The following is a 14,906-nucleotide window of genomic DNA, read 5'->3' as shown; positions in this document are numbered from 1 at the left end:
CAGACACATATTATGTTTGTATTTACCATTTCATACATGCTATATCACACATCACATTGTAATGCAGATATTGCTAGAATCTGATTCACCTACAGTTGATTTCAAAGTAAATCGCATCCCATCGTTCCCAAAAAGATACTAAAGCTATCCTCATGTGATAGGAAAACCAGAATATACACAAATTCATATTTATCTCTTTCAAAACACATGCATACGTGGTTGTGTATACGCCCTATATATGATGGGAGTAATGACATCTATAATGTGAACTGTGTGCATTGTGTATTGTGGAAAAGCTCTTCTTAGCTCTGCCCAACCTGGTGCGACTAGAATTCACACTGAGGTACCTAACCCTTTAGTAAAAAACAAAACAAACAGCTAGAAACATACTTCCATCTTTTCCCTAAACACTGCAGTTCCTCTGAAATTCCAGTGCTTTGGGTTGCAAGGCTTGGATAACAGTCTGTTCTGTGCCATCGGATGTTTTGGGTCTGATATCTTACTATTTATGTATGGCTACAAACAGTAGCTTTATTCCCCTGAAAAAAAACCCACATTCATTAAAAGAGTTACTGCTAGCTTGCGTAGATCCTGAAAATTTACCCTTATTCGGATGTACAAGAATGCTTTTATGTCTTTTTTCTGAAACTCTGCATTTTACAAATTTCCTCTTCCCAGCTGAACTTCCAAAGCCCAGGGAACTGGTTTAGAGTTGTACAGGTGAAAGAATACTCTAAATATTTCCAAGTCAAATATACAAATGCATTTTTCTGTCTACTGAATATATGCTACATACCACGTACTCAATGAAGTGGGTGACAGGGAAGGGGTTTCTTGCAATTCTTTGTGAAGGTCTACATAGCTCACTCTTAGTTTCACTATACAGTTCACTTAACCACCCAGAGTATGGGCAAGTAGGTGTGTGTACACAGTATGATGGAGTATCACATGTGTAATGCTGTATCACACCCAACTTCTGAACACGTGACTGTAGCTCTCTGCTCATGCTAATCATGAAGACCTCATGCCCATATCAGGGCCATTCTTTCTCTTGTTTGAGCAGCGTCTAGCACCCCGGGACTCTGGGCTTGATGAGGCCTCCAGCTGCTACTGCAGTGTAAATATTACTGAGTAAAGGATGTACTCACACCACTGAGACACATACTCTCTCTGTGCCTAGTTCAGGTGCACACTTGCACACGCCAAGTCAGAAACTCATCCAGTGCAAAGACACTGAGGTAAGCGCAAATTATGGCAATTTGTATCTACTCAGCTTTAACCACGAGTATTTGAGTAGGAGGCATACACGAGCCACACCAGTGGGGAGATTTTCAAGGGCTGAACTGCTACTCAGGGACTTAACGCTTTCTGCCGGAGTCACACACCTAAGCAAAACTGGGACTGCCCTCCCATGAAGCCCTACCCAGACCTGGACTTCGTTTCCCTAGTTGCTGCAGGTGTACATCAGAGGGCTGGGGCAATCAAGGGCAGACAAAATGTGAGAGAGAGAGACCGGGGTGAATGGCCAGACTTTCAAGCAGAGTTAGATGTCTAAAGCCCCTTGCAATTCTGGACAGAAATAACTCGCTCAAGTCCCCACAGCAGAGCTCTGTCGGAGCAGCAAAAGAAATCACAAACCAGGGCCCCATCACCGAGTCACGCTGACTCTTACAGCGTGATTTGCGCTACTTGAATGTGATGGTTGCGATGATGATGATGATTTTATTGTCTTCAGGGTATCGAGTCAGGACTTGCACCTCGTAATCTTAAATGCTATCATAACATATTTGAATCCTGAACCCTGCCAAAAAGAACTCCTTGTATCATAGAAACATTTTTATCTGCCTTCTTTATGTCTAGAGAAACCCATTTCAGATGTTGCCATTGTGCAGAAACTAAGAAATACACTTTTTCCAGAGGAGTCTTGCTATTGACCCTTATAGTACAGTCAGATTCGCTACAAAAATCACACCAGAAACAACAAATGCATTAAAAAAAAAAAAACAAAACTATCACACTGTCAATTTAATTCACCTGAAACTACAAAACATTAGTTATTAGCTAACAGGCACAGTGGAATTCAATTAAATTTTATGTCTGAAACTTCAAAAAAACCTCTTCATTTTTTTCATTACCAAGGGCACCTTTACTCTGAATTTCTCTTTTATTTCATATATTTTGGTGTAAATTATTTATCATCATCACTGGTATCATTTCTGAATATTAAGAAAGGTTTGCTAGGCATCATAAAGCTTCAGCCTTACAATTATTAGCAGATATAAAGGCTGTGCCTGTGCAGAGCCCCAGATGATGTCAATCAGTCTGTTTGCATGGAATCAATTGCAAGTCTGACACTTGATCTTTTAAATGTGTCCAACCCTTTGCAGCAGCCGTTCGTATGGCATTTCTTCCCAAAAAGATACTATGACACTGAAAGAGTCTCTCCTCACATTTCATCTTGGTCTATTAAAATGTTAGGTGCAAAATTTGTCCAACGGATTCTTAAAAAATGTCACACTTTTGCCATTATTTTAGTTTGTGATAGTCTTTCATTTATTATTATTGTTATTGTTACTGTAACTGCTACTACCTAATAACAGGAAACTGAAAATATATCTTGATGAATAACTGCAACACCAAGAGGCTCTCACACTCCAGGAAGTAAAAGCTGGCATTGCTTTACTGAAGTCAGCTTTGCAGCATCAGTTTACCATTTTGCATAGTGTTTGGAAACATATGGTGGGTTTTTTTTATTTATTTTGGGTGGAAAAGTACATTTTTCAACAAGCTATTTCAGTAGTATTGGCCACATAATGCAATAGATTTTGCATGATCTCCAGGAAAGTATTAAATGGTTTTCCACAATAAATAGGATTCTGACACACTGATCATTTGCTGAAGATGTTCCTCTCTAATCTGTACTAGGAATTCCTTTTCTTTCAGAGTATTTCAATATGTTCCATGATGTCGATAATTAAGAGACGTGCTGCAAGCTAAGGAGGTTGGAAATGGGGGGGGAGGGGATTGTACTTGCCAGGTTATATTCTAGATTTTGACCGTTCATTTTCTACCTTACAATGCTACAAAATAGTAAAAATCATTTATTTTGGAGAAGTGGTAGAGAGGAAGAAAAAACAAGGCAGATACAACTAGTATTTGGTGTAGCATAAGTAAGACCATACAGTTCGCTTTTGCTAAAAAGCCTGAAATAACTCAGTCTCCATGTATTTAGCCAAATAATCCACTTCAGTTTACACACAACAGTAAATTGATACCAAAAACCCCCTTAGGGAAGGGGAAGAATTCCCCTTGCCCATTTCTACTATTACAGTCCCTTTTGGGAGAAAAAATCAAACTTGGCTAAAGGTTAATAATAATTCATGTTCAGCTTACTATTACTCAATAACTATCAAAGTCTCTAACTCAAAATAGCGTTTGCTGGCTTACAGGATCAGAGCCATTACAATCTCTATTGAAGACTTTATTGAATTTTACACTAAGCTTTAGCTGACTGAACAGGTCAAGCACTGTGGCTCCGAGTTTTCTTTATTCTCAGAAACTCATAAACCCCTCTCCAGTTTGCAGCGCTGTTAGCTAAGAAACTTGACTCAGCACAGGGTCAGAGAACCCGACCCCCATGAAAAAGGTCACGTAGTTTTAAAACCCAGTTCCTGAATACCATTAACTTACATGCACTAGCTGTTCCTGTGTGTCAAACTCCCGGGAACAGCCTTCCCAGTGGCAGTTTGTCTCATAGACCACTTCAGGCTCCTGTTTGCTTTCATCTTTGTCCCCTTCCTCTTTTACCAGGGTCATTCCTTCTGGCTGTTCCTGGAGAGAGGAAAAAAACAGGGGTGAGGAGAGAAGAGAGGAAATTCTGAAACTGAGGAGGAAGAAAAGTGAATTATTTCAGCATTAAAGTAAAGATGGGGGCGGGTGTGTAGATTATTTTACTCTCAGTTCACTCTGTTACTCAATTCTACAAAATACAGAAGCCTAAAACAGGCCTGGTAAGCCAGAAGCCATTTGCAGACTCTACGCGTAAAATAAATTTTTTCTCCCCAGACGTACATCACTGCAGAGAATCTCTAAAAAAAAAAAAAACAATCCCTTTACATTTCAATTCAAAGCAAATCGTAAAAGCTTGGCTTCCCTCTCCCCATATTTAAGCAGCTCTTTATTTGCACACTTACCCCTTTACATTCAGTGGCATCACTAGTGAAAAAGGCACTATTCAGTATCATTGCATTAATTGGAATTTGACTTTAGTACTACAGTTAGACACAAAATGGATCACCAGTAACCCAAAGTGTGTTTTCATTGTTAATCCAGTGACAATTTTGCACACAAAAACCCTTCCAAAAGCAATTTTGGTAATTTGGTAATTTTCAGGCTACTTGGTAGCCTGTTCTTGCCTGTAATGTGTGCATGAAAGGGGTGAGCAGAAGAAGAGAGTATTTAATTTTGGGTTTTGACTTTCCACCTTCAGTTCCTCAAGGTGCCTCATCCTCCCTAGCTTGTAACATGCTGAGGGTAAGGGTCAGATGTTAGCGTAAACATTTGGTTCACATTATGCACTCATGCTCTTTCCATTTCAAACCTGCTGAAGGATTTAGACGGACCTCTGCTTTGTTTTCATGGATTCACTCACAAGATCGAGGCTCTGATTCTCATCTCCACCGAGTCACTGTAAATCAGGAGTCGCTCTACTAAAACCAGTGGCATTAACTGGTATAGAAAGTATCGCAAATGAGACTGGAGCCTGACACTGAGGCCTCAATGCAGTACAGTGCTAAGATCTGGTAAAAGTCAACGTGGCGTAAATATTCTTGCTGAACAGAAAACACGTCCTCAATATGACCTGATTGTCTCTGGTTCGCTTTCCCACGGCGAACGGAGGGTTGAGCACTCTCTGACTGATCAGAGGCACCTCTCCATCAGCCTCCTTCCTCTCTGCCCTCGTTCTGCAACACAGCCCTGTAACCCAGCAGCCCCTGTTTAACCCTTGCTACCGTGAGCTGAGGCCGCCCACGTGTGCACTAGATGAAGGGCCGTACCAGGGCAGAAAGCCTGAAAACACGTGCTACAGGCGAGGTCTGTCTTCCTTCTGGCAGCGAGATGAAAGGCTTATGGCTGTAACCTGACCGCCATACCTGCACGCTTCCTGCTCCCGGGCTGGGGAGGTCCTCGTCGGGCTTTATCTTGGAGCGCTTGTTGTGCATGGGATCTCCAGTGCTGCTCACTGCAGATTCGCTTGTGGGTTTATTCTGCTGCAGGCAGGTTTTTTTTTCCCCAAAAAAGACAAAATTAGACTGTGAATAATATGTATCTCCAAACAGAAATATGCAGCATCTGCTCAGCATCTTTATTTGGAGAAGCTACACTGTTAATTATATTGGATATGCAATTACATTGTGCTTCAATTACATAGCATTAACTTGTGGAAGAGCTGCATCACTCAACCTTGTAATGGAACAGGGAGGGAACAGGAAGGAGGGCATTTGATGTAATTCCTTGCTACAAACCAATGCTGGTTTTGTCAGGCCAGGGAGGGGTAGGAAGAACTCCATTTTCCACATAATGATGACTTCAGAAAGGCAATTTTGAAAAACGAAATCACTGTGCACTGGTTCGAATGAACACGAGAAAAAGATGTATTTTTTCACACTCGGAGGAAAGGTTTTGCACTTCCATCTGCACACAAGACCTCAGCTCTTTTACTGTGTTTCTCATTATAATGGTGCATAGGAAGAAAAACTGAACACTAGTTTGAAACCCTCAGCCAAAACATCGTAGATGAAGTCCTGGATTCTCCCGTCAATGGCAAAACTACTGCTGACATAAACAGTCCAGAATCTTGTTTTTCTCTTGCTGTGCTAGACTGAACACCATTACCTACACCTGCAAATGGATCTTGTAGGAATCCAGAGATCTTTTAGAGATATTTGAACTTGCATGGACCCCACAAAAAAATCAATATTCTTCCTACAGCAGTATGTTCTGCTTCTACATTTGTAAAAGCTAGCCAGGAGATAAACAGCTCCCAGACTGATAAATAACCTATCCCAGGTCATCTGGAAACAAACAGCACTAGTTAATAACAGGCAAACCACGAACTGTGATAAACTCCACTTTAGGGGCCTGATTCACTGCTGCACATCTCCAGCTTTTGAGAATACAACTTGGTTTATCGAAATTATTAATTCAAACTAAGTCCAATTTTGCACAAATCAGAGAAAAAAACCTTTAAACTTCTGCACTATCCTTGAGTTCCTCTGTTGCTCACAGATTGAGTTACTCACTTTGAGTTACTCACACCTATGTCAGGAGGGCAGAATCCGACCCTGTGTATGTTATAGTCAGCCTGATTTGGAGGTAAAGCTGCTAATCTTTAAAATGTTAGTGTTTTGATGTGGTTCTCCCTCCCTTTTCTTGCTCCCCACCTATATTATGTTCCTGTAAGATCCAGGAAAGACAGTTTGGAATAAGAAGCTGCTGCAGCACACTGAAATATTTATGAGGACTAAAAAGCACGCTACCAATCAGGAACTGCGCATACACTCCTGTGATTTATAATAAAGGGACTGCAAATGCTATAGCTGCAAGAAAACTGTTATCGAAGGGTCTCGGTGACAGTGGTGATTAACTGCCATAAAGACGATGTAATTTGTTTCATTGTTTCATAAATTAATGGGGTGCAAAGGTTTCTTTTGTTGTCTCTCACCTGTGTGGACTCAGAAGGTCCAGAGCTGACCTGGACAGGGTTCAGGACACTGGGGATGCCAGGGATAGGTCTCTGGGTAGGAAAAGTTGGAGCAGGATGGATGAGTGGAGGGCTGTGTCCAAAGGCTGAACCTAGGGTTTGCTGACGACTTATAATTTGCTGATGCATTTGCTGGAGGGATACTGGTGTAGGAGGGTACGTGAAACTCAGTGCAGGGCTGAATTTGGGAGGAAAAGGAGGGAAGAGGAAGGAAGAAGATGAGGGTCATTACAGTATGGAACCGTACAGATTAAACATTTAAAATATATTTGAAATATTTACATTAATTGAAGTCAAGTCCCTCCCTCCCCCTCATGTCTTTCTTCATGCCCCAAAGGATGATAAATCCTGCTTTTAAAGCCAGAGTTGGCCTGGATTTACTAGTGAGTGCAAAAATGATACCATAACAAAACATAACATTTTTTCCTAACATTTACCAGGAAATCACAGAAAGCCGACCGAAATAAAATTCAGAAAAACTGAAATAAAAGGCAAGCAGTTCAATAACAGCTATTTATTGCAATAACAAACTTTATATAAAGAAAAAGAATGGGTGCCTACATGCTTTATAGTACTTTTATTGATAATGCCGTTCCCCTATGTTCGCGTGTATGAAGCAGTTCCTTTAATCTTGGCTCATGCTACGCTCTTTCATATGTCTCTAGATCTTATTACAAGAGGAGAGAAAATCAATTGGTTAAATGTGTTCTGAACACCATGCTTGTCATATCACTCATTTGTTTGCAAAGATGGAAAGCTCGGTTCATCCAGAATGTCACCTAAAGAATTTCCATCAGTGCCGTTTGGTTACAGAAACTGATGGATTAACCTTTCCCCTCTGAAATTGGTGATCAATGAGTTTCAATGTAGAAATATTCCAATGGGAAAGCACTTCTCCTTCTTCCAGTTAAACAACATTAAATGTCTATTAAAGCCCATTATGAATGTTAATACCTGTCATCACTTCATTACTTCACCGTATTTCCCAGACTACAGTGACTTCGGAGGAAATTACACTGCCATCTAAAGACCTATTTTGTGGGTAGTGCCAAAGCATTCTTTGTGTCACACTCGAGAAATAAATGGTGCGGAACTAAATCTTCACACACAGGAATATGAGATTCTCCTGTAAACATTTGCCAATAACTTACAACCATAAGAAAGGGGAAAAAAAAAAAAAAGAGAACAAAAAGTGTATACATTGATTTTTTTTTTTCCTAAAAACCCCAAAACAACCATAGTTCAAAAGAGCCATACAAATTTAAAACATTAGGTCTTAAAAGAGAGGGGTGCAGGCATAATACCTTTTAAGAATCAAGGTTTCTTCTAATGTCAAAAGGGTGGATTTAATCCAAATTTACAGTCTGGAGTCTTAATTGCTGTTGCTGTTAAGTGCATTAACTGAAAATACTGTGATACAGAAAGAGCTAAAATCATTTCAACCATTTTAAGTAATAATTCTACAGAAATTCTGTGTTCATTAATCTGACTATACATTTTGTCTGTTTGACTACAATCCATAAAAAGACAGCTTCAATGTGATTACATTACTATTATTCCTGGTGAGAACTCTGCATTACAATAGTTTGCCCATTTAGGACAGAATATCATTAAGAATACCCTGGGAGAATTTTACTGGTCTTTGAGGAACTCTCTTTTCATTTTGCATTGTATTCTTTTTAATAAAGGGAGGCAGAAACGTAGTGAAAACAGTAATTGTTCACAGTAAGAGTTAGGGATAAATCAGTAATAATATTCAGTTATTGCAGCTCTATAGTCCCTGCTAGTGCTCCTGTAAGCAACCATGAATGATTACAGCACGACTTAGCTAAGGTAGCCACTATGGATGATTGATAGGACATTAATCAAAAGATGCATATCAGGCTCAGAATTTGTTCACAAGCTTTCTTCTAATAGCTGATTTCATGTTCACTGAGCTCTATGCCAGTTTGTTCAATTTATTCTTCAGTGTACAAGCCATTCATCAAAGAACACAATGATTTAACACCCCTTTTCCTTTTTAGTGAACAAACATTACTAAGTGTAACTACTCTGGTCTGTTCATTAAAAAACATACAATTACAATGTCATACATGAGACTACAACAATGCCTCCTTACTATACCCCGGCTTTTTTTACTTCTCTATCTACACTGTGAGTTCACCTCACGTACTTCAAACACTAGTCAGCACCATCCTGAAGATGCTATCAAATTCACCAAGATCAACAAATGCAACATAAAAACAATTTGGATGAAGTATTTTATTTCTCTGTGAGTGGTTAATGTCTAGGACATCTTCACCCATCAGCTGAATCGGTTTAAAAGAAAAAAATAAGTGGACTGATTTCATTGGGAGCTCCAAGTACCTAGCATCCTTGGAAATACAGGGTGGTTGGTGGGTTTTTTTTTTCCTTTCTAGGTGTTTATGCATGCACAACAATACCTAGCTTTGCAAGTCCAGGTTCAAAACTTTAAGGCAACATTCTTCAGATCCTACATGGTAAAAAGACAAACTTACAATTCAGCCACAAGACATGAGTGACTTAAGACCTCAGCTTAGACATGTAGATCCTGCCCATCATTGCTCTGTGACTACAGTTACATGAGCACCTGCATCTAACATTAATTTTTTAACCTATCCAAAGCAAGAACACAGGAGATCCCCCCCAAACAGTGCAGGAGGGAACTACTGTGATCTGAATATATTTTTATCTCAGTAGGAGGCTGTTAAGGTGCTAGTGACTAGAGACTCAGGAAGCTGGATGCTGAAGAGGAACCTTTGGCCCCAACTAGGAAACAGACTGTAGAAGCCCCAAGATGTATACGTACAACTTGCACTTAATGCAGCTCACTTATATTTACTGGAGTTTGGCAATATTCTCCACTCAGTCCCTCCAAAGATGGGAAAAGACTGCTGTGTCAATAGTGTATTTTTGGTCAGGCATCCCTCCTTCGCATTCTTTACCCCATGTAGAGCAACACAAAAAGTGATGATGTCTCCCCAGTGGCAAAATACCTTTCTAATCAAAGGACAAGAGCAGCTCTGCTTCTTAACAAATACAGAAGCTAGTTTCACTGGTCTGCAGTGACATGCCTTACACCAGTACAGTGCAAGTGCTTAAACGTTAAGTAAGTATATTTGCGACTCCCCTCCTTACATAAATAAAAATGGCTTCCATGAAAAGGACAGATATTACCTCATAGAGATGTCCTCTTTATCTACATCTGCTTTAACACCATATAAGCCTCCAGGAGGAGGATGCTAAGCCAGGCATTGCCAAATTTTGTCCAACTTGCAAGCAAGCAAACTTGTAGGGTGCAGCAGAGGAAACAGACATCATCTTAGCTAGTGGCTCGTCCTGGAAAACACCAGCAGCAGATGCATTAAGACACAGCTGGACAGATGTGCTAAGGAAGGAGGAATCCTTATGTCTTTAATATCTTTCTTTTGCCCCATGCTCAGCAGCAAGGGTTGAGTTTGAGGTACTAGGATTTTCCTACAGAGCCTGGCAACCTGCACTTCATTCCCTTTATCTCCAAACTTCAAACATCTCAGACTGAAATGAAAAGAAGACCGTGAGGGAGCAGAGGAATAGCCAGCACAGCTAAGGGGAGCATTCAGAAATGGTGACAACGGTTCAGCCACCAGGGTGATTTCTTAAACAGCTCAGATGGTTGCCTTCAAATAATTCTCTCCAGCTGTTTCTGGAGACCTCTCCATAAGGCAAGATGACCTGGCTGGGTTTAATGTCACCCTCATGCAAGATGCTGTCACAGGGCAGCCTGGACGATTTTTCTGATCTAAAAAGAACAGAAGGAGCTGAAGAGAACAGAAGGTGGCACGTCTTTCTCTGCCTTTCAGAAACCATTCAGGCTGCTTGACCATAAAGTTGATGTTGTGGGCCAAAAAGAAGAAAAAGAAATCAAAGCTCGCAACGTTGCTGGCATGGAGCGCTCAGTTGGGAAAGGGAGACCTGGATTCCTGCCCTCCTTCCCAAAGTTTTTAATGCACTTTGTTCAATAACTCTTGAATACAGGATGTGTGAAGAATCCCCATAACCCCAAGTCCCCTCAGACCCCATGAGATCCCCCTGCCTTGACTGGCGGTTGTATGCCCTCTTGCTGGCCCCATGAAGCTCATGTTGCTTTCTAGGCAGGAGGCCAGCATCAGCAGGAAGGGTGGGTGGCGGCACCACCTGGCCTTGCCCAGCCGATCCAGCCACGTCTGCTTAGAAATGTGCACCGAGATGGCACCAGCGTCACTCAGTAACTGCCTGAAATTCATGCCCAGGGGTGGAAAACAAGACCTGAAAGTAATCGTTTTGAGAGTCCTAGTTGAGAACTACTAAAACGAACAACCAAAAGTGATGAGTGGTTTCAGACACCTCAATTTGCATCATGTTTCTTCTAGGGGCTTAAACCTTAAAGGGGCTGCATTTCAGACAAGGGGCGCTCAACACTTCCAAAATCCGGATGCCAGAAGAACGCAAGATGCCTGCCCCAATCGTTCACATTTTCCAAAACACCAGTCACTTCCAAAAAATCTTGGATTCACAGAAGTGTAAGTGAATTATGAATCTTTTTCTTCCATCTACCTACTGAGAAATGAAAATCTACACCACTGGAGGGAATGTGATTTGTATTTCTGTTACAGACTCTTTTTTTTTAGACAAAGTAGAAAAGGAAAAAAAGAAAAAGATGAATGCATGTAAGACCACTAATAATAAACTACATGCAGGTTATCTTTTTAGTTGTTGAGTTTTATGGGGGATAAGGGTTAGAAAAAACATGTAATATTTCTGCTTAAGCATTCAATAACTCATATACACTGACTGGGGGCTTCTGCGTCTGTCTGTCTGTCAGTCTCTTTCTCTTCTCCTCCTCTGAGAAGTCTCAAACTCCCTTCACTGGAGGTAAAGCAGGGCAGTGAACTACATTGCAATTACATGAGCACATCAAATTTTAAGGAACAGACTTCAAGAAGAAGAAAAACAGACATTATAATCAAAACCAAACTTTGTGGCTACTTTGTGGCTGTCCTACTAACAAGGTCATCCAGTTTCTGGTCACAGCTGCAGGATTTACCGCAAAACAGCTGTGAATTCAAGTCTGGAAAAATTCCTTCTTTCCTATACATTGCATAGGTGTGCCTAAGGAGACAGGCTGACACAAAAATGCTGAGCAGATCCCAATTTTGTGAATACTGTGAGAATAGTTTTGTTATATCACGAGAATTTTCTTTTCTTCACAAAAACTGTGAAGATACCTTCTTTGTATCACAAAACACACGCAGTTCTGCAAGATCTGATGCATATAAGTCTTGCAAAAGTAACCGAGTGCTTTCGCCTTTCTGGTTCTGCTTTGCAAGGTTTTAGGAAAAGAGCTTTTCAAGCGTGTAAACTAGGGGGCATTCAATGAAAGCCATAGGTGAACAACTTCAAAGAGATTAAAGCATTGGTGAACTTCTGGAACAGCTGCCACAAGAGGCAGGCATAGCCAGCAGGTACATATGGGACTAGACAAGTCCAAAGACAACAAGTCCATAAAGAAATACTAAAAGGAACAAGCAAGGGCACATGCTTTGGGAGTACTCATCTAATGACTATTGATGTTGGGAGCGCACAGAGAGAACAAAAGTCAGAAAGCAGGAGGGTTCATGTGCTTCTTAAATAGCATCCGCTGCTTCTACCATCAGAGACAGACTGTGTGACTAGACAGTATCTAACACTGCTAGTTTGACCCAGTGGTTCTTATGTTTTAAAATCTCTTTCTTTTTTAAATTTTGAAGGATAGATTTGTTTCTTTGGGATATCTTTATTTATTCATATAGAACCATGTTATGTTTACCATATTAAAGTTTTCTTTCCTATCCTCTATCCTAAATCTTTCTTGCAGCAATACAAGACCAGCACTTTGTTATTCTACCCAGAACTCATCACTCATCTTCCCCTTCGCAGTCTCTTCCTTTCTTTTCTCTTTTGCATATTTGAAATTACTATTATACCCTCTTCCTGTCCAGTCTTCTCATCTTTAATCTGGACAAACTAGGTCAAGTCTATTATCGGTACCATTTTTCAGACCTCTGATCATTTTCCTTGCTCTTCCTTGTAGTCCCCCCAGCTGTCTAACATCTTTCTTGAAATAAAACGTACAGAACTGGTCACAGTGCAGGAACATGTGTCATAGTGAGAAACACTGGCTCCAACTACACCACCGTGCAGCAAAAGGCTTCAGGCCCTTTGGCCTGAAGGGTCTTTGATGTCTGGGTGGTGCACTCACAGCCCAAGTGCTCCCTCCATGAGGGAGGGTGCACCCTGCACTGCAAGGAGGCACACGGGCCCTTCCCGACTTGTGGAAAAGCCTTGGCACTCCCACATCACTCTGTGGCCTCCATCATTTGTTCATGCCATCACCAACTGACACTAGGCAGTCCAAATGATCCATGTCCCTCCAGAAAGGACCCCAGTTCCTGAAGGGAGAGGTGATTTGTAGGTGGACTGGCTTCATGTTCAATAAAGCTGATCATAAGGTATTAGGATAACACCTAATGGCTTCTTCTAACTCATGCTCAAGTAGGTACAGATGTCACTGCTTTGTCTTACTCTCTCTTAAGAGTTGCATGAAGCCTATGGGCAAGTGAAACCGAGAAACCAGAGCTGGGGCAGAAACCCAATAATAAACGTTGGATGGATACCTGGACTCACTGAATTCAATGGAGTTTTTACCCTTTTCTTACACCAGGCCAGGATTTCACCTTTAGTTTTTAATTGGGATTTTCAAAGTCCTTACTTACTGTTTAGGAATGTTGCTAAGGGGCAACCAAGCACCTTTGCCGTTTTACAAATGTACCCAGCTACTCTTCTGGAAAGCACCCCAATAACTCTTAAATACTTCTGAAGAGGGACTGACTTCAGCAAGTCCTTAAGTGCTGTCCTAAAATCTGGGCCCTACAGACATTGCAATCTTAACTGAATTAAGTCATAATACAAGCTATAATTAAGTTAACAGTGATCAAATACTGCTTTTCACATGCTCAGATGCTCTTTTTTTATAAGGAGTAATGTAAGAAACAGCTTCATTCATCCCATGGTAAACTGACATGTAGGAGCCACTGTCCAAAACGCAGGACGTAAGTAAGGGTGGCTGGGAGTTGAGCCATGGGTGCTGCAGGGGTCTGCATAAACTGACTTCATACATAGAGTTTATGTATATATTTTGATGGAACTATGTATACGTGCAATATGCAGCCAGGAACGTTGCATAGTCAGCTGTGGAAAGCTGTGGAGAGTCAGCAGGACAGACTCATAGTCTGACCACAACAGAGACGCAGAAGAGAGAAAGCCAATGAGTTCTCCTTGGACAGGACCTGGAAGAGAAGCAGCAGCCAGGAACATCACGTAAGAAAACTGTCTCCTGTTGTTTGAGTTAGCAGAAACAGGAATTTGTGTACATTCTTTGTAAACAAACAGCAGTGAATAAAAAGAAACTTCCAACTCTGTCATCTACTTCTCCTCCTGATGGAAACAACCTGCAAGAGTGACTGTTGACAAATTGAAATGGCTCAGGTCACCGGAGTGACAATGCACTCAGCAACCTTGTAGCCCTGAAGAGATTTGTGAAATCCTTACTGCTTCAAGTATTTTAGATGCAAAATGAAAACCAAATGGCGTTACAGGGAGACTTTAAAAATGCACTTCTGTTCGGAGCATTTTACCCACAATATATGTAACATTGTTAGTAATACGAAAAAAGAGTTTTGCTTTAAATCCTGTTCTTTTCCCTCTACTTTCTAACTGACAACACTGAGCTTTGAGTAGACAATGCAGACAAGTCATCAGCTGCTTTTACGGCTTGTCACTTAAGTACAGGGGAAAACAATATCAAACTGTGACTATGAAACCAGACATGTGGTGTGATCTTAAAGGCAGGTATGAGACTTGAAATCCTTTGAAATAATTTTTCAAAACTGACTAGGTTTCACGAATATCCCTCTGCATTTGTAATGCTGACACGTTTCATTAAAAATCACTAACTTGGAGACAAGTCATCTAACTGAATTTGCAAAAAGACGTATCCTGCATCTAATAAAGTACAGAACATATTATACTATTTTTTTCCAGTTTTCATCAGATAATAGTCATC

General features: G+C 40.8%; 1 protein-coding gene across 1 annotated transcript in view; it reads right to left on the bottom strand.

The window, feature by feature from the left end:
- Window positions 1–14,906, bottom strand: part of GLI3 (GLI family zinc finger 3) — a 211,960-nt gene that overhangs the window by 32,751 nt on the left and 164,303 nt on the right. Inside the window, exons 8-10 of the mRNA XM_075142959.1 lie at window positions 6,725–6,941; window positions 5,154–5,270; window positions 3,691–3,831 (exon numbers count right to left, since the gene is read on the bottom strand). Of these exons, the coding sequence (XP_074999060.1) occupies window positions 3,691–3,831; window positions 5,154–5,270; window positions 6,725–6,941 (475 nt within the window). The remainder of the gene's footprint in view (window positions 1–3,690; window positions 3,832–5,153; window positions 5,271–6,724; window positions 6,942–14,906) is intronic.

The sequence above is a fragment of the Calonectris borealis genome, chromosome 2, assembly GCF_964195595.1.
Source record: "Calonectris borealis chromosome 2, bCalBor7.hap1.2, whole genome shotgun sequence".
In the NCBI taxonomy this organism is placed as follows: Eukaryota; Metazoa; Chordata; class Aves; order Procellariiformes; family Procellariidae; genus Calonectris; species Calonectris borealis.
Note: the sequence above shows the minus strand (reverse complement) of the source record. Positions and strands in the feature narration are given on the sequence as shown.